This window comes from Mesoplodon densirostris, chromosome 6, assembly GCF_025265405.1.
Source record: "Mesoplodon densirostris isolate mMesDen1 chromosome 6, mMesDen1 primary haplotype, whole genome shotgun sequence".
NCBI lineage: Eukaryota > Metazoa > Chordata > Mammalia > Artiodactyla > Ziphiidae > Mesoplodon > Mesoplodon densirostris.
This window is the reverse complement of record NC_082666.1, coordinates 5,974,522-6,001,495: the sequence shown is the minus strand read 5'-3', so window position 1 is coordinate 6,001,495 and position 26,974 is coordinate 5,974,522. Positions and strand designations below refer to the sequence as shown.

At 52.9% G+C, this 26,974-nt stretch overlaps 1 protein-coding gene across 1 annotated transcript in view; it reads left to right on the top strand.

Annotated features, from left to right (window-relative positions):
- The window catches only part of HMCN2 (hemicentin 2), a 148,713-nt gene extending 128,314 nt beyond the window's left edge, over positions 1-20,399 (top strand). Inside the window, exons 82-98 of the mRNA XM_060101560.1 lie at positions 385-598; positions 1,884-2,018; positions 3,027-3,217; positions 4,636-4,717; positions 8,719-8,988; positions 11,131-11,280; positions 12,930-13,067; positions 13,169-13,290; positions 13,626-13,863; positions 14,007-14,069; positions 14,181-14,303; positions 14,992-15,126; positions 16,204-16,332; positions 16,874-17,191; positions 17,941-18,060; positions 18,909-19,035; positions 20,054-20,399. Of these exons, the coding sequence (XP_059957543.1) occupies positions 385-598; positions 1,884-2,018; positions 3,027-3,217; positions 4,636-4,717; positions 8,719-8,988; positions 11,131-11,280; positions 12,930-13,067; positions 13,169-13,290; positions 13,626-13,863; positions 14,007-14,069; positions 14,181-14,303; positions 14,992-15,126; positions 16,204-16,332; positions 16,874-17,191; positions 17,941-18,060; positions 18,909-19,035; positions 20,054-20,399 (2,901 nt within the window). The remainder of the gene's footprint in view (positions 1-384; positions 599-1,883; positions 2,019-3,026; positions 3,218-4,635; positions 4,718-8,718; positions 8,989-11,130; positions 11,281-12,929; positions 13,068-13,168; positions 13,291-13,625; positions 13,864-14,006; positions 14,070-14,180; positions 14,304-14,991; positions 15,127-16,203; positions 16,333-16,873; positions 17,192-17,940; positions 18,061-18,908; positions 19,036-20,053) is intronic.
- Positions 20,400-26,974: the final 6,575 nt, after the last annotated feature.

Genomic DNA, 26,974 nt, shown 5'->3' with positions numbered 1-26,974 from the left:
GGAAAGGAAAAAAAAAGATCTTTACAGCTGAGCAGGCACACCCTTCCTTGAGGAGCTCTGGTTAATGTGTAATGCAGATACACACTGCACATTAGGGATGGAAGGAGGAGGCCCCAAAAGACAGAGAATTTTATGTTTAATTTTTCTTGTCCTGCCTTAAAATATAAATTGTATTTTATCAGAACGCATAGCCATATGAAGGCTGCAGGGAGGTGCAGTGGTGAAGCCAAGCTGTTTGCTAGCTGTGTGACCTTGGGCAAGTCACTTTGCCTCTCTGGGCTGCATGGTCCATGGGAACCTGCCAGGGAGCAGGTCCCCGGGGGCATTCTGGCCCATGTTGGGGGTGGGGGCAGTTCTCAGGCTGACCCCTCCCTGTGCCCACAGAGCCAGGACGCTGGCACCTACACCTGTACTGCCGAGAATGCTGTGGGCCGCGCCCGCCGCCGCATGCACCTCACCATCTTGGCACCGCCTGTCTTCACCAGCCTGCCTGGGGACCGCAGCCTGAACCTTGGGGAAAGGCTGTGGCTTCACTGTGCGGCCCGTGGCAGCCCTACACCCCGAATAGGCTGGACTGTCAACAACCAGCCAGTCACAGGTCTGGGCCTGCTGGGGGCAGGTGGGACAGAGACCCAGGACCCTGGGAGGTTGAAGAGGGTGGGCGCGGGACGGGGGTGACCCAACCTGGTGAAGAGGAAGAGGGTACCAGTCAGCCTGTGGGTTCTGGGTCCCCAGGCTTGGCCCTGCGTTGGGGCACAGGGCAAACACACATGTGGCCCTATGTGACCAGTCACATGTCAGACCCAGCAAGAAGCCACCTGTGGAAAAGACTCAACCCTGGAGACCTCAGGGCCAGGAGAGGGGCCTGTGCTCCAGCCCAGCACTGCTGCTCCCATTGTGGGCCCCTCAACAAACTCCGTTCATGGGGGGTTCTTTCCTCTCACCTGGGGGTCCCCAGTGGTGTTTAGGGGGGTCCAAGGCCTGCACAGGCCCTGTGGTGTATACAGTAGGTACTCAATCAATGTCTGCTGAATGGATGAATTGCTAAGTCTCCTCCACTGCAAAGTGATATTTTCATATCCTCCTATACCCAAGGCCAGGTGCTGGGAAACATGTGTGGCTCACCTTTGCACACCTGTGCAGAAGGCTTTGCCTACCTGTGCAGAAGGCTTTGCCTCAACCTCACTGCTTCCTGGGCAGAGAGATCAGGAGAGAGATTCAGCCTCTCTGGGCCCAGCTCTTCATCTTGAAATAGAGATAACAGGGGTCCTGAGGGCGGAATGATTTAATGCAGGAGGCTCGCTTGGCAGGGTCTCGCCCAGAGTAAATGCCCCATCTGTGTAGCACTTGTCCTTATTCCTGGTGTAGGGGCACTGTCTAAGGATTACAGGGCAAACAAAGGCTGTTAATAGCATCCATCTAGGGACTTCCCTGGAGGTCCAGTGGTTAAGACTCTGGGCTTCCACTGCAGGGGGCACGGGTTCGATTCCTGGTCAGGGAAATAAGATCCCACATGCGGTGTGGTACAGCCCCCCAAAAAAATTAATTAAAAAAAATAGCGTCCATCTATATGTAACTCATGACAATATCTCTATAAGTGACACATGTTAATAGGCCCCCGAAGACCTACCCTTGGCCACTCATCATACTCGCGGTGTGGACTTGAAAATGAGAAAAGGCAGGTCTTCAACCTCAGCCTCATCATCCGATCCTGTGCCTGCCACGATCGGATCCCACTTGCTTAGGCTTCCAGCAGGGAGGGGACACTTTGTGCCTTTATGAAACACCTGCTGGATACCGATGCCTTAGTTAAGTGTTCAGGGCAGGAGGTCCCTGGCACCCTGAGCTCAGAGCCCCCTGGGGCGTCTCTTTCTCTGCCACAGAGGGGGTGTCCGAGCAGGACGGGGGCAGCACACTGCAGCGGATGGCAGTCACCAGAGAGGACAGCGGGACCTACGTCTGCTGGGCCGAGAACAGAGTGGGCCGAGTGCAGGCGGTCAGCTTCGTCCACGTGAAGGGTAGGGAGTGACCACGTGGTCTTTCTCCAGACCTCTGCTGATCCAACCTAGTGGGTTTTCTAAGAAACTGGCCTCCTAATCTCTGAACTAGTACCTCTCCACCCTGGCTGGGCATTAGGATCTCCTGGGGGACTTTATAAAATACCGAGGCCCAGGTTCCACCCCCGACTCCGTAAAGGTGAGGCCTCGACATCAGTATTTTTTACCCTCCCCAGATGACCGGCTGTAGGTAGAACTGAGATCTGACTCATCAGCCTAAAGCACTACCCTCAGCTGGATGGTGTCAATGTGGCAGGGGGATGGGGGCCAAGGTACCCTGGCAAACAATGCGTGAATCTCGCCAGCCTGCCGGTTGCTCCCCACAGCCCTGCTCCGCACAGCCCTGCACAGTAACCCTCATGTCACTGTGACTTGTATGTCCAACTTTAGGATGGGAGGGTGGGGCTCGATGGAGGGGAATGAGCTGCCCAAGGCACCAGGATTCAACTGTACTGTTGGTAGATTCAACCTCAGGAAACCGGCAAGGATGAAAACCAGCACAGGGCATCCAAGATGGTTTAAGAGTTGCATGAAATGAGAATCAGGGATGTCTTAGTGTTGCTATGTCCAACAGAGGTGTCCTAATGATTGTGTAGTCCTTGTTTTCCAAAGTACCCTGCCGCTGGGCTAATCCATCTCTGAGCACGAGTGTATGACACTCATACACTTTCTCCCCTCCTGTGCCTGTCTCAGGCATCACTAATCAATCATAGCACTATTCCCACTCAACTTCAAATCCTTCTCAGCACAGTGTTCCTGGCAGCCACTGCCAGTCTAGTTCACTTGACCTGCGACATGGAAGCGGTATGCCATCCCAGATGTATTGACTCTACACAGCCGTGCTGAGCCAGCAGGAGCCTCCATAGGTTCCTGGGGTCTGTCTGGCAGGCTTTGGGGGATGGATTTATGGGAATTTTAGCCTGAAGGAAACCTCTTTTCTCACTGCTTATCCACTGTCACCTTGTGCAGAGGCTCCTGTCCTACAAGGGGAGGCTTTTTCCTACCTGGTGGAACCCATTGGGGGCAGCGTCCGGCTGGACTGTGTGGTCCGTGGAGACCCAGAACCCAACATCCACTGGATCAAAGATGGCCTGCTGCTGCAGGGCAGCCGGCTCCGGCACTGGCTGCAGAATGGCTCGTTGATCATCCGTAGGACCGAGGCAAGGCGGGGCCTGGGTTGGGGCCACCTGGGACAACCCTCCACTTTGTCTGATTATCCAAGACGGTTCTTTAGGTTGGCACCACCCTCTACAGTCTACAAAGCATTTTCCTGCCTGTACCCAAAGATTCTCGCCTGACTAACTAGGGTGACCTCCAGCCAGTGGCTTAACTTCTCTGTGCCTCAATTACCTCATCCATTCAATGGGGCTAATAATTGTTCTACCTCATAGATTTATAGTGAGAAATCAGTGAGATGACCCATACCAGGTATTTAAGCATGATTGGTCCCTCAGTAATGCCAATATATGTTACTAATAACAACCCCATGGAGAAGAGTGAGCGGATAAGAGTGCCTCATTTTACAGATGAAGATACTGAGGGTCAGAGAGGCCCACAGCCAGTAAGCACCTGAGGCAGGACCCCAGCCCAGGTCTCCTGATTCCTACTCCACACCATTTCCAAAGCCTTGAGCTCGGGGGCAGCCCCTGCTTACCTTCCCTTCTGTGTCCCAAGTCCCAGTGGTCCTGCAGAATTCCACAGTTCGATGATGTCAAGGACTCATCTTAGGGGTCCTTGATCTTGCCCATCTGGGAGCCTGTCTCAGACTGGTAAAGGCAGCAGCAGCAGCAGCAGCAGTAAGGATTGCCGTGACCTGAGTATCTGCTGTGGACCAGGCACCGTGCCTCGCATTTAGGGAGCATGATTTCATTTGATGCTTACAACAATCTTATCGGTTATTATCCCCATTTTAGAGATGGGGAAACTGAGGCTCCAGAGACATGGGGAACAGTGGAGCCGGGATTCGGTCCCATCTTGGACTGATGCCCAAATCTATACTCTTAATTGCATGCTGTGCTGCCCGCTGACAGTCCCTTGGGAGTGGCCTCCGGGATATTATCTTCTGGGCGTGGACAGTGGCCTCAGGCTGCCCCGGCTCCATCTCATGGTGGTGCTGCCACTCGGAAGCGAATCTGAGCCAGCATTCTTCCTGAGTTGCATCACTGCCATGGTCGTGGATATCCTGGGAAGAAACTTCCCTATCACCAAGGCCAGGAAGTGCTGGAATTCCTAATAATGTGCCGTGGAGTCATAATACTTTAACGTACACAATTTGGAAGAGGTGGATCTAAATCATGCTTCTGCAGCATAGAGCTCCCCTTAGAGCAATGAGTAGTCACCACCCCAAGTTCCAGGGGTGAAAGGGGCTGGATTCTCTTTGGATTCTATTGACAAGCAGCCATGGAAGCCCCTCTGGTGGAATCTGCAGGCCCCCAGCTGGTTTATGCTCTAAGCGCCTCCTGGTTAGATGGGTCTTGCTCCAGGTGCCTCTGTCTGTGCCCAGCTGTCCCCAGATGCTCCCCGCCCCCTCGTCCTCCTCTCCTGAACGCCACGCCCCTGCTCCCGTGCCCACCCACAGAAGGAAGACGCGGGACAGTACCAGTGCCTGGCGGAGAATGAGCTGGGCGCGGTGGAGAAAGTGGTGGTCCTCGTGCTGCAGAGTGAGTCTCAGCCCCACCTTTCCTGGGCCCTGGGTGGGGGCTGGGTGAGGTGGGCACCCAGTGAGGTGGGCACCCAGGGGGCAGCTGTGCCAAGGCTGCGGCTGCCACCACCCAGGCTGTGTGATGGGAAAGGAGGGCCATTCCGAATACTTATTCAGAACACACAGCTGAAGTCCCATGAACTGTCTCCCCGATGTGGAATGGGAATTAGGGGCTGGTGAGTACTGGAGACCCAACAGCCAGGCCTGGGGGACCTGTTTATTCAGAACTCAAAACTGTCATTGAGATCATAGTGACAGCGCCTGTGTTTGCCAAGCAGGTTATAGCTAACAAAGCACTACGTGAGCCTCAAAGTAACCCTGTGAAATAGTCTAAACAGGGATTTAAAAAAATTTTTTATTGGAGTATCATTGATTTACAATGTTGCTGGTTTCTGCCGTACAGCAAAGTGAATCAGTTATACATACATATATATATATATATATATATATATATATATATATATATATATCCACTCTTTTTTAGATTCTATTCCCATATAGGTCATTACAGAGTATTGAGTTCCCTGTGCTACACAGCAGGTCCTTATTAGTTCTCTATTTTATATATATTGGTGTGTATATGTCAGTCCCAGTCTCCCAATTTATCCCTCCCCCGCCAGAATGAAATAATGCCATTTGCAGCAACATGGATGAACCCAGAGATTGTCATACTGAGTGAAGTAAGTTAGACAGAGAAAGACAAATATCATATGATATCGCTTATATGTGGAATCTAAAAAAATGATACAAATGAACTTATTTACAAAACAGGAATAAATAAGGATTTTTAATGAAACTTTTCATTGAAAATGAACACACAAGGAGGAGGGCACATGTCACAAGAGTACAGCGCAATGAATTTTCATAACATGAACCCATCCAGGTAACCTGCACCCAGATCCAAAAATAGAACTGTAACAGTTCCCAGACCCGCCCCCCCATCATGCCCCCTTCCAGTCTCTACCCCCTCTCGAGGGGATCACCATCCAGAATTTTGCCTTTTTAAAAAATAGCTTTATTGAGACATAATTTACATACCATAAAATTCACCCATTCGTGTTATTCACCCTTAAAAAAGAAGGAAACTCTGTCACATGCTACAACATGGATGAGCCTTGAGGACGTTGTGTTAAGTGAAATCAGCCAGTCACAAAAAGACAAATACTGTATAATTCTAATTGTATGAGGTCCCTAGAGTAGTCGAATTCTCAGAGATGGGAAGCAGAATGCTGGTTGCCAGGGGTTGGGGGGAGGGGAATGGGAATTAGTGTTTAATGGATATAGTTTCAGTTTGGCAAGATGAAAAAGTTCTGGAGACGGATGGTGGTGATGGTTGCACAACAATGCAAATACAGTTAACACTGATGAACTGTACACTTAAAAACGAGTAAGATGGTAAATATTATGTTATATGTTTTTTACCACAATTTTTAAGTGAAAAAATCCACCCATTATAAGTATACAGTTTGGTGATTCTTAGTAAATGTATAGCATTGTACAACCCATTTTTAGAATATTTCCAAGTTCCCTCTGCCCATTTGTAGTCAATCTCCATTCCCACCTCCAGCCCCAGGCAACTGCTGATCTGCCTTCTCTCCCTATAGATGTACCTTTTCTGGTAATTTCACATACATGGAATCCTATGCAGTGTTTGGTTCCAACTTCTTTCACTTATCGATGTTTTGGGGGTTCATCCATGTTATAGCGTATGTCAGTACATCATTCCCTTTTATTGCTTAACAGTATTCCATTGTCTGGATTGACCACATTATGTTTATCCATTCCCCAGTTACTAGACATTTAGATTGTTTCTAGTTTGTGGCTCTTGTGAATAATGCTGCTGTGAACATCTGTGTATATGTCTTTGTGTGGATATATGTTCTTTCTCTTGAGATTCCTGGGAGTCTAATTGCTGGGTGACCTGATCACTGTATAGGTCACTTTTTAAGAAATCACCAAACTAGCTGTACTGTTTTACTTTCCTTCCAGTAGTGTATGAGGTTTTGGTTTCTCCACATCCTCGTCAGCACTTGGTAACGTCAGTCTTTTAAATTTTAGACATCCTTGTGGTTACAAAGCAGTATCTCACTGTGGTTTTAAGTTGCATTTCCCTAATAACTAATGATATTGAGCATCTTTTCATGTGTTTATTACTCTTTCATATGACTTCTTTGGCTAAGTGCCTATTTAGGTCTTTTGCTTATTTTTAAATTGGATTGTCTTATTAATGAGTTCTAAGAGTCATTTACATAGTCTGGATACAAGTCCTTTATCAGATAGATGATTTACAAATATTTTCTCCCAGTCTGTGGCCTGTATTTGCATTTCCTGTATTTTGCCTTTGAAGAGCAAAAGTGTTAAAATTTGGTGAAGTCCAATAGTATTTTATGGATTGTGTTATATTTTAAAAATCTTTGTTTAACTTAAGGTCACATTGTCTTCTGTAATTTTTACAGTTTTTGTTCTTATATTTAGGCCAAATCCATTTGAGTTAATGTTTGTGTGAGATAAGGATCTAAATTCCTCTTTTTTTTTTGGCTTATGGATATCCAGTTGTTCTATACCATTTATTTAGATCTTTTCCATTTCTCTCAGTGATATTTTGTAGTTTTCGGGGTACAAGTCTTGTACTTTTGTTAAATTGATTACTAAGTATTGCATGATTTTGACGCTATTGTAAGTGGAATTCTTTTCTTAGTTTGATTTTTTGGACTTTTCATTGCTAATATATAGAAGTACAATTGATTTTTGTTATCTTGATCTTAAATCCTGCAACCTTGCTAAATTAGTATTTAGTTCTAGTAATTTTTTGGCAGATTCCTTAGGATTTTCTACATGTCCTCTATGAGTAGAGTGGTTTTACCTCTTCCTTTCTCCTCTGGATACCTTTAATTTCTCTATGTTGCCTGTGGCATTGATTAGACACAAGGTTGAATAGGAGTGGCCAGAGCAGGCAGCCTTGCCTTGTTGCCAGCTTAAGGAGGAGAGCATTCAGTCTTACACTACTGAGTATGATGTCAACTATGGGTTTTTATATATGCCCTTTATCAGGTTGAGGAAGTTCCCTTTTATACCTAGTTTGTTGAGAGTTTTTGTCATGGATGGGGGTGAGGGAGGGAGGTTTCTGGTTCCAGACAAGATGGAATTAGAGGCACTTCTGCTTATTCCTCTTGCTAAGGACAGCTTAAAAACTCTAGACTTTATATAGAAAACAAACACTGAAAGACTCTGAAAGGTAGAAAAAAGAAGGATAGGCCAAGGATCTTGGGACCTATGGGATGATATGGCAGCAAATTCCCTAGTTTTTCTTTTTGCCTCATATATCCTGGGCAGGATGCTTGAGAAGCCAGCGACCTGGAAATACCATGGGCTCAGACAAAAAATAAATAAATGAGGGCCCCTCAAAAGTCTGCTATCTCTTGCTAAAGAACCAGAAAAAGGACAGCATATCAAGCTAGAAAACTTAGGTAATAACACCCTATTCCAGCCAAACACTATGAAAAACTGCAGCTTCACCCTAAACCCCATCGACAAAGACCAAGTGGGAAACCTACACTTCTGCCTTTTCCTTGCTGTCCCGAGGCACCCCTCTCCCCACACTGCGGACCCAGCCGTTCCGCGGCATGTGGGATCTTCCCGGACCGGGGCACGAACCCATGTCCCCTGCATCAGCAGGCGTACTCTCAACCACTGCACCACCAGGGAAGCCCCGCAATCAGTTATTTTTAAATTAAGATATATAGGTTGTGTTTTTAGACATAACGCTATTGCACACATAATAGACTACAGTATAAACATACTTTTTATATGCTCTAGGAAACCAAAAAATTCATGTGATTGACTTTATTGTGATATTTGCTCTATTGAGGTGGTCTGGAACTGAACACGCAGTATCTCCAAGGTGTGCCTGTATACAAAAGTAATAAGATGTTTCTAAAAGCTGCCCTGGGCCTCCCACAGGTGCCCCGGTGTTCCAGGTGAAGCCCCAAGACGTGACAGTGAGATCTGGCGATGCTGTGGTCCTGCGGTGCCAGGCCTCTGGAGAGCCGGCGCCCACAGTGGAGTGGCTGCGAGCGGGCCAGCCCTTGCGGACCAGCCGGCGGCTCAGGACCCTAACGGACGGAAGCCTGTGGCTGGAGCGAGTGGAGGCTGGGGATGCGGGCGCCTATGAGTGCGTTGCTCACAACCTCCTGGGCTCTGCCACAGCCCAGGCGTTCCTGGCCGTGAGAGGTATGGAGCCTCCCTGCCCAGACCTTTGTGGACAGGGGTGGGATTCCCTGCCCAGCAGGGCCTAAAACAACAGAAGTGTATGATCTTGCAGTTCTGGAGGGTGAAAATCTAAGATCAAGGTGCCAGCAGGGTTGGTTGCTTCTGAGATATGTGATAGAGAATCTATTGCAGGCCTCTCCCCTAGCTTCTGGTAGTTTGCTGGAGTTCCTTGATTGTAGAAGCGTCACCCCTCTCTCTGCCTTCATGATCACGTGGCATCCTCCCTGTGCTCGTGTCTGTCTCTAAATTTCCCCTTTATGTAAGGACACCAGTCATATTAGGTTAGGGCCCACCTTCATGACCTCATGTTAACATGGGTACCTCTGTACAGACCCTACATTCAAATAAGGTCACGTGCTCAGGTACCGAGGGTTAGGACTTCAGCACATCCTTTTAGGAGGACGCAATTCAACCCATAACAGCAGCCTTACTTTTTTAACAGAAACTTTTTAAACTAATTTGTACCTTGTATATGTTAATTGTAGAAAGGCCAGATAATTTTTTTAAATGTGTGAAGAAAAAAGTAATGATCAGTTATCTCCCATAATTCCTTTAGAAATAGCTCAGGTAATTATTTGGGGTATATATTTCTACACTTTTTCTCTGAAGGTAAAGAGATACACTTTTTTCTTTTTACAAATGAGGTCAAATGTACAAGTTGTGTTTACAACCTGCCATATTTTCTTACTCCATCACGGACAATAGCCCATGACAATAAGCCTAGTCCACACCTTCTGTAATGATTTCATACCATTCCATAGGAACATGTTTTAAACTTAATTGCTGTTGGCTTCATTAAATAAACAACAGGTTTGTGGGTTTTTTTTTTTTTCCAGTTTCCCCTCCAAAAACTATGCCTGTGGTACACATCTTTGTGTGGTGGACTGAATATTTCTTTAGGATAAGTTCCTTCAAGGGACATTGCTATATAAAAGATATTCAAAGGCGTTGAGGCCCCCTAACTCTCTCCCTCCTTTCCCATAAGTCTGGGGAGGGGCATCCTGGCCTTATGGGGGACAAGAGGCTGCTGAGTCACCTCATGTCTGAGAAGGTTGCCAGTGGCTTGTCATTCCTGGCCTCCAATTTCCTGTCCCCTTCTAAAACTGCCAGGGTCACGCTGCTGCCTTCTTATCTGCTGCTCCCAACACCTCCTTACCCCCTTATTACAAGGCCAGGGGAAGGTTCATGGCCTTTTCCTGTCCCCCCCATAAATCCCAGAGCTGCGGATATTGACGAGAGACATCCCAGATGGGCATCCAATTTCATCAAACCCCAGCTAAGGGCTGCAGGAAATGGCATTGCTTCCTGGAATCCAAAATTAACCAGCCCCCTGATCTATCCACTTAGGATCTTGGCAGTTGAGTGTTGTATGTTATTTTTTTGACAGATCATTGGCAATTTGTTGTCAATTTCCCCTGAGGGCTGGTGAGTGGAGAGGCAGGCTAGCTTCTGTCTATTGCAATCTATCCAAACGAGACAGCTGGCCCATTAGCCAGAGGAAGCATCCCCCTGTGCCTGTATAATCCATTTGATTAGTGCTGAAGAGCATCTGCTAGCAGACTGCCTGGCGGCTGCTAGGAACTCAGCCCACCCCAGCTGGGCCAGCTGCAGGGCAGCTGGAGCCAGGGCCACTGACGGAATGGGAAGTGTTCAGGTGGCAGCATTCACTTCCTGGCCCGGTGCCCTGCCTCTCCTCCCTGGCTCCTCCAGTGTGCCAGGCCCCCCGCCCCCATCACTTGGCATTTTAGAACCCAACAGGTCTTTAGTGCATCTGTGGTCCCACCTCCTCATTTTATAGATAAGCCAACTCAAGTGTGGCTTGGGGGCCAGACTTGCCCAGGTTTTCAAGAAGGTGATGGCAGAGCCAGAATTAGAAGCTGGCACCATCCCTGTGTGGGGCTCCTCTTAAAAGTCTCCCTTCTGTCTAGAAGCCAGGATCCCCTGAGTGTTGAGTTCATCACCCATTAGCTGTGTGTCCTTGGGCAAGTTCCTGCCCCTCTCTGAGCCTCAGTTTACTCCTTCATGAAATGGAAAACAGTACCTGCATATCCCTGAGGGCACAGAGGCGGATAGTGTCACTCTTGTTCTCTTCCTTCCTCACAGGGGAGCCCCGGGGGAGCCGGGGCAGCATGTTTGGGGTGATCAATGGGCAGAAATTTGGTATGGCTGTCCTTAACACCAGCGTGCAACAGGAGGCACGTTCTGGGGTCACCACCATCTGCAGCAGCATCAGCCACATCCCTGCGAGTGTGGGTAAGTGGGGACCAGAGCATCTCCTGCGTCTGGGGACCCTCCGACCTGAGCTGAGTCTGAGCCAAAGTGGATCGAGGTGCAGGCCACTTCCTCTCCACCCCACAGCCCCCAACCAAACAAAATAACTGCATTTAAGATCAGCCCGAGAGTGCGAAATTACCAGTATTATGTGAATGCAGGGTCAGATTGTGACTTTTGAAACCACTGATTGCTATGTGAGGTTTTTTTCCCACTGTTAAGGCAAGAGCTGCTACAGAAGTGAAGGGATCGCTAATAAGGAGTAAGGGATATGGGCTGCAGGGGACAGAAAAGGGGAAACGTGGAGAATAAAATTAGCTAGAACCAGAGAACCAAGAAATGTCCTCTGTCAAACAGATTCATAAAATAGTGTGTCCTAAGCAAATGGAATGTTCTGGAGAGACATTACAGACGCTGCTGTAATGGACCCTGCCGTCTCACCCTGCCCAGGGGGGTCCCGCATCCCCTCATGGGAGTCCAGAGCAGGGAGAGGGCAGTGTGGACAGGGGCTTTGCTAAAAGCAGCCCCTCCAGAGCTGCCCTTGACCACAGACTGTGTGAGCAGTGGGAGGTCAGGGGACTCTGCCTTGTGTGTGTGGGGCGGTCACTCCGGGCTGGCTGTCGGCAGAGAGGGAGTGAAGCGAGACACTGCCCAGGTGTGGCTGCTTCTTCCAGCTTCAGGAGCAGGAACCATAGAGAAGCATCTGGCTCCAGGCCGGGCATGCCTGGCTCTGTTTAGTGGAAGCAGAGGCACAGGGGGGCCGAGAAGTTTCTGCTCCCAGGGACAGGGGCGCAGCTGGCTCCCGTGAACATCAGCCCTCTGGTTACCTCTTCTGAACCAGCAGTTTGGCTGAGAAGCTGGACCATCCCTGGTCCCAAGCAAACAGCATTGCCCCTTCCCCAGTCCCAGACCCCACCTGGCCTGAGAGGAGGGCTGGGCATCATGGGAAGGTCTGAGAATCCGTGTCCAGGGCACTTTTGGGCTCTTTTTTCCAAGTCAGTGGTTTAGAACGATCCTCCCTCTCCCAGGCTCTTCTGGAAGGTGTCTGCAGTTTAGGAGACAGCTGATTTTCTGCTTGGTCCAGCATGTATGTAGTGATGGTCGATGCAGTCCCATGCTCTGTGGTGACCCAGTAGCCCTCAATATTTATTGAATTCAGTTGAATATTAAAGGCACTTCTTTGTATAAATATATGTTGCTAATTTTCACAACTACCCCACGAAGTAGGTTTTTTTTTTTTGCGGTACGCGGGCCTCTCACTGTCGTGGCCTCTCCCGTTGCGGAGCACAGGCTCCGGACGCGCAGGCTCAGCGGCCATGGCTCACGGGCCCAGCCGCTCCGCGGCATGTAGGATCTTCCCGGACCAGGGCACGAACCTGTGTCCCCTGCATCGGCAGGCGGACTCTCAACCACTGCGCCACCAGGGAAGCCCACGAAGTAGTTTTTGTCTTCACCGCTTCCCACCTTCTGATCTAATTACTGGCCCAGGCAATCATGGGCTAGGCCTGGGTAGGGAGGGAAGGGGCTGAGCTCTCCTGGGGGCAGTAGGGAGCTGCAGAGGGACCTTAAGCAGGAGAGCGGCTGCCCTTGGGACCTGGCTCTAACCCAGCCTCTGTGTCCACCCCATCCAGGGCCTCTGATGCGGGTGCTCGTGGTCACCATCGCCCCCATCTACTGGGCTCTGGCCAGAGAGAGTGGAGATGCCCTGAACGGCCACTCCCTGACGGGCAGCCGCTTCCAGCAGGAGTCGCATGTGGAGTTTGCCACGGGTGAGTGGGGGGTCTCCCCGAGGTGGGCCAGGTGGGGCTGAGGTCTGAGCCTAGGGCCTCTCCCCCGAGGTGACTCCAGGCTGGGTGGGGATGGATTGCAGGGGAGCTGCTCACGATGACCCAGGTGGCCCGGGGCCTGGATCCCGATGGCTTCCTACTCCTCGACGTGGTGGTCAATGGCATCGTCCCCGAGAGCCTGGCGGACGCAGATCTGCAAGTGCAGGTCGGGGGAGAGCCCTGGGGTGTGCAGATGGGGTGCGCACGCGCGACACTGGCATGTCCTGCCCCAACCCTCCCCGAGCAGCCGGGCCCACTTTCCTTCCTGACTCCCCAGCAGGGTCTGGGGCGTGGCCTGGCTGGGCTGAGGGGAGGACTAACCCCACAGCAGGAGGATGCTCTGGCCCAGCTTCGCAGACAGCTCAAGGGTGCTCAGCTGGTTGGAAGAAGAGCTGAAAGGCCCACCAGGCCCACACCCCAGCATCCCCACTGGAGGCTGAGGGTCCCTCGCCCCTTGGAAGTTGATACCGTGATGTCCTCCTCCCCACCGGCCTGTTGCAGGACTTCCAGGAGCAGTACGTGCAGACGGGGCCTGGCCGGCTCTTTGTGGGCTCCACGCAGAGCTTCCTGCAGGACAGCCTTGTCTCGTTCCTGCGCGGCAACCACAGCATCCGGTACAACGCGGCCCAGGGCCCGCAGCCGCAGCTTGTGCAGCACCTGCGGGCCTCCGCTATCAGCTCGGCCTTCGACCCCGAGGCCAAGGCCCTGCGCTTTCAGCTCTCCACGGCCCTGCAAGCTGGTGAGGCCCCCGTCCCGTCTCCACCCGCCACTGCCCCAGCCAGATGCTGCCAGGGCCCCCACATGGGCCTGGGCTATCTATCCCCGGGCGCCTTGGGCACTGGGGCCCTCGTGTCCTCAGGGTCTCTCCCCTTTGCCTAGCAGAAGAGAATGACGTCGGCTGCCCAGAGGGCTTTGAGCTGGACACCCAGGGAGAGTTTTGCATGGGTGAGCACACCTCCCCACCCCGGCAGGGACGAGGGAGGCCTCAGCCTGGGAGGGACGGAGGGCTGGAGGGCCTGTGAGCGCAGACCACCAGACCTCTCCCCCTGCCCGCAGACAGGGACGAGTGCTCGGGCAGTCCCAGCCCCTGCGCCCACTCCTGCCGCAATGTGCCCGGCCGCTTCTCTTGCTCCTGCCCAGCTGGCTTCACCCTGGCCAGGGATGAAAGGACCTGCAGAGGTGAGTGGGCCCCAGGTGGAGAGGCTCATCTTGGACCTGGCCCAGGTGTGCTCAGGGAGATTCCGGGGCTGGGACCCTGGCCAGGGGGCACATCCCTCAGGGGACATGAACCTAAGGGTTCCCATGCCCTGTTCCCACTGAGAACTTCTTATTTTGAGGGCCACAGAGGGGAGAGGCTCAAGTACTGACGGGCGATAGGGATCTCTAAAGACACGCATGTGGCCACCACGTGCTCACGGCACGCACACCCGCTGAAGCTTTCCCAGCCCTCAGCGGGCATTTCCAGTCCACCGGGCTTGGAAGTGAGCTGATACCCATCTGGCCCTCTTGCCCTGCTTCCCCCATAATGAAGCTGCTGGACGATAAATCTGACCCTGAGAAGCTGTCTGGACTCTGATCCCACACCTGTGTCCCTCCATCCCACCAGTGGGGCCTGGTGTGGCCAAGTCTCTTTGGGGCACCCAAAGGGCATTGTGTGCAGCCTTACTTCAGATGCTGCAGGCCAGGGCCTCCGGGTCCCTCAGAGGAGGCTCTGTGTTTCTGGGGCTGCGGAGATGATGGACAAAGCTAGCAGGAGGGGTGGGGACCTTCCTGCCAGGGGCTTCTGGGCCTAAGGACGAAGCCTGTGTGGGTAGGCTGGGCCTGGGGACAAGTGTTCATGCAGCCCCTGCCCCCGTTCCCCCCACAGATGTGGACGAGTGTGCTTGGGAGGCCGATCCTTGCCGAGAGGGACAGCGCTGCGTGAACCTGCTGGGGTCCTACCGTTGCCTCCCTAACTGCAGGCCTGGCTTCCGGGTGGCCACTGATGGAGCCGGTTGTGAAGGTGACAGGGGCATGGTGCCGGGCTGTCCCGACTCCCGGGAACCCAGTGGTTGCCAGGGTTCAGCAGAGGGCATGCTGTGTGTCACTGGGACGCTGGGCCTGCAGGGAAACCGGAACTCTCTTGGCAGAAGGAGTCGAGTGAGGCCAGGGAGAAAGCCTGAGCTGGGCTCAGGAGGTCTGAGTCCTGACCCAGCCTGGCTGCTGGTGACTTGAGTCCCTCTGGCAAGTGTCTTTTCCTGTCTGGGTCTCAGGTTTCTCATCTGTCTGATGAAGGGGAACCAGGTCAGGCATGGCAAACGTGCTACATCCACTGCCACTTCCCCTCTTTCCCCTCGTGGATCATGGTCCAGCCCACAGACAGCCTCTGAATCCTTCTCAACACAGCTTCTCCAGCTACAGTGGCTACTATGAATCAGTTGCAGTGGGCCTTTGAGACAAAACCTAGGTGCCACCCCTGGATGGGTGACCTCTAGGGTCCTTCCTGTTCTAGAATTCTAGGCTTTCATGACTGTGGGTCCTCCTGGTTTCCCCAAGAGAGGCCGTCAGTGGAGGGGGAGAGCGTGGTAAACTTGGACTCAGAAGAAGCAGCCATCCCATTTCATCCCATTTCTAGGGCTCCTCCTGCCTTCCTCCCGCCCTCCCTCCCTTCCTTCTCACCAGTTTTTGAGCCCGGCCCATATACCAGGGTCCTAAGCCCTTCATGTGCATGATCTCGTTTTCTCCCCATGATCCCATGAAGGAGTCCTATCGTGACCCCATTTTACAGATGAGGAAACTGAGGCTCAGAGAGGGAGAGTTACTGGCTCAAGGATCGAGAGACATGGCAGAGCTGAGTCCACACCCAGGACTCTGCCTCCAAAGCCCATCTTTCAAGCCCCTTCCTTCTTCCGGACCCAGAACCTTCTTACCCTCCAAAGCTGGTATAATTAGGAAGGGTGGTTGCAAACGCTGGCATTCCTCCTGGCACTGAAGTTGGAGATGGGGATGGGGATGAGGCCCAGATGCGGAGACACATGGTATGTCCCAGGGGGAGGGACTGTGGGCTCAGCGCCCCCCGCCCTTGCCCCTGCCTTTCCAGATGTGGACGAGTGTCTGGAGCAGACAGACGAATGTCACTACAGCCAGATCTGTGAGAACACCCCAGGCGGGCACCGCTGCGGCTGCCCCAGGGGGTACCGGGTCCAGGGCCCCGGCCTGCCCTGCCTAGGTATGGGGAGAGCCACCCCCTCCCTGGGACCCTGGTCAGCACCCACAGCTCACGGGCAGGGACCGGTTATGACAGGGGTGACCCTGAGTTCTGTGACTAGAACAGCAGCCAACACCGATTGCGTGCCCACCATGTGCCTGATCCGTGCTTTGCCTGCTGTTTCCCACCGAAACCTCACCCCCTGCCCGGCAAGGTCACCTTCCCTGGGAGCCCAGGAGGAGGAGGCGGGTGGAGAGAAGTGGGTGGGTCTCAGAGAGGCTTTGCAGGTGGAATGGACCTCACCAGGAGGCTGAAGGGAGGGGTGCTGAGGGACACTGGGGTCCGGAGCTCAGAGCTGGGGGTGGGGTGGGGGGCCTCTCTGAGCAGTAGAGGCTGGAGTGGGAGAGGAGGCTGGGGGTGGTCCGGGAGAGGGAGGGCTTGGGGGCAGGCCTGTGTGCGGCGGGTGAGGCAGCTGGATTCTGGGGAGCACCGGAGAGCAGTGGAGCGGCTGCAGCGCGCCCTGAGCCACCTTGGCACCCCGCCTGGTTCTGCCCCTCTCCAGATATCAACGAGTGCCAGCAGCTGCCCCCGGGCTGTGCTTACCAGTGCCACAACCTCCAGGGCAGCTACCGCTGCCTGTGCCCACCCGGCCAGACCCTCCTCCGGGACGGCAGGACTTGCACCCCGCTGGAGCGCAGTGGACCAAACGTGACCACCGTCAGCCACTGGGACCCCTTGGTGGCCTGGCTGCGTCCCCGCGCCCCCGTCCCCAGTGGGTCCTACCACGCCTGGGTCTCCCTCCGACCGGGCCCCAGAGCCCTGAGCGTGGGCCGGGCCTGGTGCCCGCCTGGCTTCATCCGGGAGAATGGCGTCTGCACGGGTAAGACGGAGCCCCAGCCGTGCCCACCGGGGACACACCCCGCTATGTTGTCTCAGGCTCCTGGGCTGGGCGTGTGGGCACCACACCCGTGTTCAGAAACCCAGGGTTCACAGGCAAGCGGGGTAGGCGGTGCGGGCAGACGGAAGCCTCCTCGCTACGAGGTTTCTTGGAGTCCTGGCTGTGCTCATCGGCAAGGGGCTTCCAAAGCGGATGGAGTCCTTTCCAAACCATTTGGCTTCAGGACACTTTACCCAGAGGGAGGGCAGAGGTTCCCAGGAACCCACTTTGAGAACGTTCCTCTTGGTGTGCAGAGGTGAAGCAGTCAGGGAGGGAAGGAGTATGTTCCAGGTTGACATGAGAATGTGAACAGGGACTGGGGGGTGCGACAGGGGCAGGGGGTGTCGAGGAGAGTCCCTGGGCCCTGCGGAGACTGGCGCCGGGCTGCAGAGGTGCAAAGGGGGAGGGTAACCTGGAGGGCGGATGTGCTTCAGCCTTGCCACCTGGGCAGAGGGTGTCCTGGAAGCGCTGTCTCCACCCTCCATGCCTTGGTGCGCATCAAGCCCAGGGACTCTCCTAACCTCGCAATCCAGGGTTGGGTGGGGCAGGGCGGGGAGAAGGCCCGGGTGCCTAAGGCAGGGACTTCCCTGGCTTGTCCTGAGCCCTGCGGTTAGTCGTGTGGCCACCTGGGCATCTGTGACTCAGTGTTTCTCTGTCCCCATCCCCCCCCCCACTCCCATGCCCCGAGCCAGATCTGGACGAGTGCCGGGTGAGGAACCTGTGCCAGCACGCCTGCCGGAACACCGAGGGCAGCTACCAGTGCCTCTGCCCCGCTGGCTACCGCCTGCTCCCCAGCGGGAAGAACTGCCAGGGTGAGCAGGAGGGGGCTTCTCTCACCCAGTCTGCTCTCTCCAGCCCCTTCCCAACCATCTCATGTGAGGGAGGGGCAGGGAGGGGGTAAGTGCCACCCCCAGGTGGCCAGAGCCAGGCCGGGACCCACACTCCAAGCAGGAGCTCAGAAACTGCATGGGCAGGCTCTGAAAACAGCCCTGGGGGTCGACTGCTGCTCTGCTGTGTGTCACTGGGCAACTCACTTCACTTCTCTGTGCCTCAGTCTCCTGGTGAGATGGGGCTAACAGAGCCCTCCCCTAAATGCTGGGAAGAGACGTGTGGAGGGCGGGCACAGAACTGGTGCTCGCAGCAAGGCAGCTGCTGCTGGGAGTAGCAGGGAAGTCCTCCAACTCCCAGGCCAAGTGCATTTTCCCTAACTAAGGTGCTCTGGGGTCCGGCCAGTCATGCTGCTTTTTCCCTGTAAAGCAGGAATCATGTCTGCCTTGTCAGTCTCCATCCCTCCCTCTCTGTCACGGGGGTCAGTGAATGTCCTCTGAGAGAGTGGGGCTCCTACGGGGGGCAGAGAAGGATCATGGGCAGTGGCTGCTCTGGGTCCGAGGGCAGCCCTCATCTCCCCCAGCCTCTCCACCCCAGCTCTAGGCTCAGGAGGTCTCCAGAGTGCCCACCTGGGGAAATGGGGAGGTGCTAGGAGACTGCCACCTGGGCTGTCATGGGTCAGGCTGGCTGGGGACCGGGGAAGGGGCCGTGCACCTTGCTGCCCTCGGAAGGCATCTCTCTCCCACTTAACCCTCCCCCACGCCTTCCCTGGCCCCTCCCCACTTTGCTCCATCTTTTCACCCCCCATCTCTTCACCTACCTCCCCGTCCAGACATCAACGAGTGTCAGGAGGACAGCATCGAGTGCGGGCCCAGCCAGATGTGCTTCAACACCCGCGGCAGCTACCAGTGTGTGAACACGCCGTGTCCTGCCACCTTCCGGCAGGGCTCCAGCCCTGGGTAAGGGCTGAGCTGGCTGGGGGATGAATGGGGAGGATTCCCTGCCAGGATCTGGGCAGCCGACACTCTGGCTCCTGTATAGCCAGAAGGAGGAAGGAGGGCCTCCAGGAAGGCCCCATCTCGGGCAGAGACCCTCTTAGGGTCAGTGGGTCAACCCTGCCAGGACTCCTGGGCAGGGCTCCTGAGCTCACGGGGCAGTGTGCCCTCAAGCACTTTCCTGCAGCTACTTGGGGTGTGAGCTCACCTGGGCAGTATCATTTCCTGCACAGTGATGCTTGGGCCATGCACGGAGCACAGGGGGCTGGGAGACACCGGAGTCAGGAGAGGACTGGAGGGAGGAAGGGGTGCTGAGAGATGGACACACAGGGACACATGGGAACACATGCATACATTCAGGAAACTCTGGACCCAGGAACACACATGCAGGCACATAAACCCCACCCAGAATCCCACACAAAACCCCAGGGCTCAGACATGCACAGCTACACAAACACAAAATACATTTCTCTCACTGTGGCTACAGACACTCCTAAACACGCACAGACATGGGGACGGACCTTGGCTGACACCAGCTGCAGCTGTTAGGGAAAGGATCCTGGGGTGGCGACTTGCCCCGGACTCTACTAACCAGGAAGCCTAGGCTGATGTGGGGGGAGAGAGGGAGTGGGCACCCTTGGCAAGGCTGAGCACGAGTCTTTGAGCATAACCCCCCCCCCCCCCGCCAAATCCAGAGCCCGTGACTCAGCTCTGGGGCTGCGCGGGACCTGGAGGTCTGTAAATTTTATCACCTATGGGGGGGACCTGCTCGGATGGGAAAGGGCACGTCTCTGGCTTCCTGGGGCCTCAGTTTGCCGCTCTCTAAAATGGGCTAACAGTGGCACTTGTAGAGAGGCACAGGGCGCGTGGGGTGGGGGGTCGGCACATGGCTGAACTTCGGGGGTCGGGGGTGAGATCCGGTTTATGCGACCGGGCACGCTCAGATGGCAACCCAGAGTCCATCGGTCTGTCCCGCCCGCAGGACGTGCTTCCGGCGCTGCTCGCAGGACTGCAGCGCGGGCGGCCCCTCCACGCTGCAGTACAAGTTGCTGCCGCTGCCCCTGGGCGTGCGCGCCCTCCAAGACGTGGTCCGCCTGGCCGCCTTCTCCGAGGCCGGCGTCCCCGCCAACCGCACGGAGCTTAGCGTGCTGGAGCCCGACCCGCGCAGCCCCTTCGCCCTGCGCCCGCTGCGCGCCGGCCGCGGCGCGGTCTACACCCGCCGCGCGCTCACCCGCGCGGGCCTCTACCGGCTCACCGTGCGCGCCGCGGCGCCGCGCCACCAAAGCGTCTTCGTCCTGCTCATCGCCGTGTCCCCCTACCCCTACTGAGGGTTGCGGTCATGGGCAGCGGCTTTGGGGCCAGCGACCTCCGGGGATGGGGGGTGGAGAGGCCCCGGCCGCCCCGCCCAGGTGGCCCTTGCCCACGCCACCTGCTGTGGCAAGCGACGTCATCTTCTCCTGTCCCTGTGCGTCAGCGAGACCTGCAGCAAACACGACCCTGCGCGCAGCGCAGCCTTGACCCCGAGACAGCGAGAACCCGAGCTCCCCCTACTCCCTCGCCCCCCCTGTGGGGGTGGAGCCCGGCAGGCAGGTGACAATGGCTGCCCTCAGGTGGCAAAGGGCAAAGGGTTGGGGTGAAGCCTGACCAGCTTCTCCAGGCTTGCCCCAAGCCCCAGGGGAAACTGGCTCGGGACACAGGGCACCAAGACACCCGAGGGGAGGGGCAGACCCTACCCTGTGGTGACGGCAGGAACTGTGACCCGCCCATACCTGGCACTGTCATGCTGAACCCGGTGTGTGTATGTATACTATAAAAACGTTTGCTTTTACCAATTCGATTTCTTGATCCAGTTATTTTGCTTTGGTAAGGAGGGGCTTTGGCTGGGAGGGAGACCACCACCCTTCTGGTCCAGGAGCACCAGAGGAGGAGTCCAGGAGCCTCTAATCTTTATTCGCAGGGTGACTCTGGCACCTTTCTGGGCTCAGTTTACTCATCCAAAAATATGAAAATGCGACAGTGTCCCCACCCCCAGGGCTGTGGGAGAATTAAATGAGAAGGAAATTTATCACACAGACAGCAGCTATCCATGGGAGCAAAAAGTAATGCTTAATTAAGAATAATTCCTAATTATATTTAATGAAGTAATTAAATTTAATCATTCCGTCATCCACCAAAGATTCATTAGGTCCTGCTTATGTGCCAGGCAGTGAACGTGAAAATCCCTGTGCTTGTGAGCTTATGTTCTTCGGGGCGAAGGGTTTATAAACAGCAAGGAAATGAAGAGTGAAATGTGTACTTGTCCGTCAGTGAGGGTGCTGGGGAGAAAACCTAGGTTGGGAAGTGCGGGTTAGGGGGGCAGTTTTTAATAGGCCATCAGCACGGGAGCAGAGACCTGAGGAAGGTGAGGGACAGACATCTGCAGGAAGGGTGTTTTGGCAGAGGGAACAGCAAATACCAGGGCCCTCTGGCAGGAGGATGCTCTGGGGTGGAGGTCTGGCAAGGAGGTGGGGGGACGGGTAGCTGGAGCTGGGGGTCGGTGGGGGGAAGGAAGAGGGAGGTGTGATTAGAAAGGTAAGCGGGTTGGGGCAGATCCTTAGGGTTCTTGGCTTTGACAGGGGGAGCTGGGGAGGGACACGATTAGAATGTCTATGTATGTATTGACAGGACTCCTGAGAAGCCCAGCGCTGCTTTTCCTCTCACTCCCCCCGACCCTCTCCCTGCTCTCCTGCCTGGGCTGCCTGCAGCCCCTGCCAGCTGTCCCTCAACACAGTCTGGCAGAAGGAGGCTGTCTCTCTTGCACGTGGTTCTGGAGGGGAGGGATCCTTTCTTCCCGCTGTCTTTGGTCAGTGTGACTCTGTCACCTACCCCTTAGCATCCCCGTCTCTCATCTGGGCAGCAAGGAAAGCTGAGTTATTTCCCACTAAGGTATGAATGACCATCAGCTTTCATAAACGGAGCCTTCCAGCAATGCTGGGGTGAACGGAGAAGGAATCTCTGTGTGCATTTTACAGATGGAGAAAAGGACGCCCAGAGGGAACATGGCCCAGTCACTTGCTTGATAAGTGACGGGTTAATGGTTAGACGGGGACTCCTGACTCCCACCAACAGCCCCAACTGAATCTTCCCCAGGGCACTCCCACTTTCAAAGCTGGTTTCTTTTTATTTTTTTTTGCGGTACGAGGGCCTCTCACTGTTGTGGCCTCTCCCGTTGCGGAGCACAGGCTCCGGACGCGCAGGCTCAGCGGCCATGGCTCACGGGCCCAGCCGCTCCGCGGCATGTGGGATCCTCCCGGACCGGGGCACGAACCCGTGTCCCGTGCATCGGCAGGCGGACTCTCAACCACTGCGCCACCAGGGAAGCCCAGCTGGTTTCTTTTGAATCAGAGGTCTGCAAACATCTTCCGTAAAGGACCAGAGAGTGAATCTTTTTGGCTTTGGGGAACGTATTAAACTACTCCCCTGGCCGATGCAGCGCAAAAGCAGCCGCAGTCAACACACAGAGGAGGAACGTGGCTGAGTTCCAGTGACACTTTGTCTGTGGACTCCAACTTTGAATTCATGTAATATTCATGTGTCGTGGAAGTCTTTTTTTGATTTTTTTTCAACCATTTACAAATACAAAACCCATTCTTAGCTTGCAAGCTTTACAAAACCAGTTAGGGACCATAGTTTGCCAATCCCTGGTTTAAAGCACAGAAGTTACCAATGGTGAAATTTCAGGCTGGGTGGGGAGAGATTCCAGGAAGGAGGGAAGCAGGGAGGGAGGGAGGGGCTTCCCAGTTCCCCCTCATACTCCATTTGTCCAGGGCCCAACCTGTAGAGACTTTACTTGGACTGAACTACCCTCATTGTGCAGCCCTAGGGGCCATGGGTCACAACCTGAACCCTGCCGTTTGCTGGGCTGTTAATATTTTATGGAGCCAGGGACTTTGCAGCCCATGCAAGTGTCAGCCCTGGGGCCGTGGCATCGAGCGCTGAGAACTGCTGCTCTCTCCTGCCTCGTGCTCCCCAGACTCACCCTGGCCCTTCATGTTTGTCAGAATACCATTTGTTGACTGTTCAATGCCCTATAGACCTGAGTTTATTTAATTCTCCCAGGAAGTCCAGAGGCAAAGAATATTATGTCCATTTCACCGATGAGCGATGGGGGCTCAGAGAAGGTGAGCCACTTGTCCAAGCTCACACAGCATGGAGGGGAGGGGAAGAGAAGGACTCAATGCAGGCCCATCTGACTCTGCAGCCCAGGCCTCCAGCCTCCCCTGCCTCCATTCTCCGAGGAGGGAAGATGGGGAGCAAAGGAAGGTCCAGGCACAGAGGCTGAAAAGGAGGGACATTAGCCACTCAAGACCGGAGGAGCTGCCAAGGGAGTGTGCGTTCTGTCGGCCTCCTTTCTCTCCCACCTTCTCTTAAATTTCCCATCTGAGGCTCTGAAACAGAGGCAAGTGAGAAGGAGTGATTGCTCAAAGTCCTACAGCAAGCCAGGGGCAGACTTGGCCTGGAATCCAGGCTGCAATTCCGAGTCTTGTGCTCCCCACTCCACCCACATCCACAGGATGGTTGCCGAGGAGAGGAGGTGCCTCCCAAGGGAGCTCAGCCAGCTCCAAAGGGGTGTTTTCCGCTCTGCTTTTCCAGCTACCACCACCATTGGCCAGGGCCCCATCCAGCTGCCCGACCTCTGAGGCTTCTCTGAACCATCAGGGGTGGAAAACAGCCCTGCAGGTCACTCATTAAACTCCCTGATGCAGCTTTTCCAAGAACCCACACTGGACTCTATGTTCCCTCTGGGCGGGGACTGGCAACCTGGGGTCCAGCCCAGAGGACACTCTTTGTTCCTGGGGCCAGTGCCCAGGCCTGGACAGCAGCAAAGTGGCTTCTGGTGCCAACCGTGAGATGGTTGCTGGGCGAGGTGCTTGGGGTCGCTACACAGCCAGGCCCCTCCACGACCTGCAAGTGCAGAGCCCTTGAGTGGCTGAGGAGAGACGGAGGAAAAGAGGGACCTACTCCACGGTTAGGTACACAGGCTGCATCTATGTTTTTAGGTTGCCAGGGGACTTAACAAGGTCACATCCATTGAGTGTGCCCTTCAGTTCAGACAAGTTGACCCCACAGTCAGAGCTGACCCTTGGAAAAGGTACCCTGGCTGCAGTGTGGAGGGTGCATTAGAGCGGACAGGAAGACAGGTGAGGTGTCTCCTGCAGAGGTACGGGTGAGAGGTGATGGTGATCTAAGACCACAGCAGTGAGGGGAATTCCCTGGTGGTCCAGTGGTTAGGACTCGACACTTTCACTGCCGTAGGCCCAGGTTCGATCCCTGGTTGGGGAACTAGGATCCCGCAGTCTGCATGGCACAGCCAAAAATAAATAAATAAATAAATAAAATAAAAAGGGAAAAAAAAAGAAAGACAACAGCAGTGGGGAGAGGGGGAAGAGACCAGAGCCCTCATTTTCCTCTCTTTTGTTGCTGGAGATTTCAGGCAGCGACTGTGTGCCAGCATGAGAGACAGCATATGACAAGGGACCAATGTGGTGGGAGGAGGGAAAGGGGTCAGAGAAGCATCCCCAAGGAATAGTATGTGCAAAGACCTTAAGACAAGGAAGAGCTTGGCACATTGAAGAAATTGCAAGCAGGCCAGTGCAGCTGAAGTGCAGTGGATGAGGGCAGAAGAGGAGGTACAGGGTTCTAGATTTTATCCTAAGAATGATGGGAGACCATCAAAGTCTTCATAGAAATCATTTCAATTCATTAATATTTCAGAATTCATTATCTCTACACTTTAAAAAATCTTTTTAAAAAAGATATCTACAATACCATTATCATACTTTCAACCATTATCATACTATCCAAAAATCAACAATAATTCCTTGCTATCATCAAGCATCCTGTCAGTGTTCAAACTTCCAATTGCTCATAAAGATGGTATTTCTTTTTTGCTTAAAAAACCACCCCCAGGATCCAAATAAAGTCTACGTTATGATTGATTACAGCCTCTGTGTGTCTTTTAAAGTTTCCCTGTCTCTCTCTTTTTTTTTTTCTTAAAAACAAACTTTATTGAGATAGAATTAATCTGGGAATGCGAGGTTGGTTCAACACCTGAAAATCAAGCAATGTAATTTACCACATTTACAGAATAAAGAGAAAATCATATCATCTCAATAGATGCAGAAAAAAACATTTGACAAAGTTCAGCCCCTACTCATGACAAAAACATAAAAGCGAACTTCTTCACCTGTGAAAAACATCTAATAAAAATCTACAACTAACATCACACTTAATGGTGAAAGACTGAATGAATGATCCTCTAAGATCATGAACAAGCCAAGGATATCCACTCTCACCAATTCTATTCAACGTTGTACTGGGGTCCTCACCATTGGAATAAGGCAAGAAAAAAAGGTACAAAGATAATACAGGGAAAGAGTAAAACTGTCTCTATTCACAGTCAACATTATTGTCTGTATAGAAAACCCTAAGGTATTTACAAAAATCTACTAGAATTAATCGGCAAATTTAGCAAGTGCAGAAGACAAGGCCAGTAAACAAAAATCAGTTGTGTTTCTATATATTAGCAACAACTGATTGGAAAATAAAATTTTAAATATTATTTACAATAGTATCAAAAAAACTTAAAATACTTAGAAATAAATTTAATGAAAGATAAGCAAGACCTGTACACTGAAAACTATAAAACATTGCTTAGACATCTGAGTCAAGATGGATCTTTCGGCACTCCTATTGAAAATGAGGACATTTGTACCACCGATCAGAGATGCCCCCGCATGCCAGGTCTTGGTCTTCTCTAACTAAAAGACTGGGGCATTTGCCTGAGAATAGGCTTCCACCTGGCAAGTCATCCAAGGTGTCCAATAAGATATCCATCTCAAAGCTGGGCTCTGGAGCAGCCATACCTGTGACCCCAAGAAACCCTATCTCTTCTAGCACAAGAGGTGACCTGTTCACACTGATGCCACAGACCCCAGCCCTTTCCCATAATAGCCACACATTCTTTCCCAGATGGAGGAAGTCTACTCTCACCTAGTCCATTTACAACCCCTGATCACCAGCAGGGACCTTTTTTTTTTTAAATTAATTTTTATTGGAGTATAGTTGCTTTACAGTGTTGTGTTAGTTTCTGCTGTGCAGCAAAGTGAATCAGCTATACGTATACATACCTCCACTCGTTTTTAGATTTCCTTCGCATTTAGGTCACCACAGAGCATTAAGTAGAGTTCCCCGTGCTATTCAGTAGGTTTTAATTAGTTATCTATTTTGTACATAGTAGTGTATATATGTCAATCCCAATCTCCCAATTCATCCCACCTCTCCTTCCCTCCTTGGTAACCATAAGTTTGTTTCTCTACATCTGTGACTCTATTTCTGCTTTGCAAATAAGTTCATCTGTACCATTTTTCTAGATTCCACTTATAAGCGATATTATATGATATTTATTTTTCTCTTTCTGACTTACTTCACTCTGTATGACAATCTCTAGGTCCATCCACGTCTCTACAAATGCCACTATTCCATTCTTTTTTATGGTTGAGTAATATTCCATTGTATATATGTACCAATCTTTATCCATTCCTCTGTCAATAGACATTTAGGTTGCTTCCATGTCTTGGCTATTGTAAATAGTGCTGCAATGAACATCGGGGTGCATGCATCCTTTCGAATTCTGGTTTTCTCCAGATATATGCCTAGGAATGGAATTGCTGGGTCATATTGTAGCTCTGTTTTTAGTTTTTTTAAGGACCCTCCATAATGTTCTCCATAGTGGCTGTACCAATTTACATTCCCGACAACAGCATAGGAGGGTTCCCTTTTCTCCACACCTTCTCCAGCATTTATTGTTTGTAGGTTTTTTGATGATGGACATTCTGACCGGTGTGAGCTGATGCTTCATTGT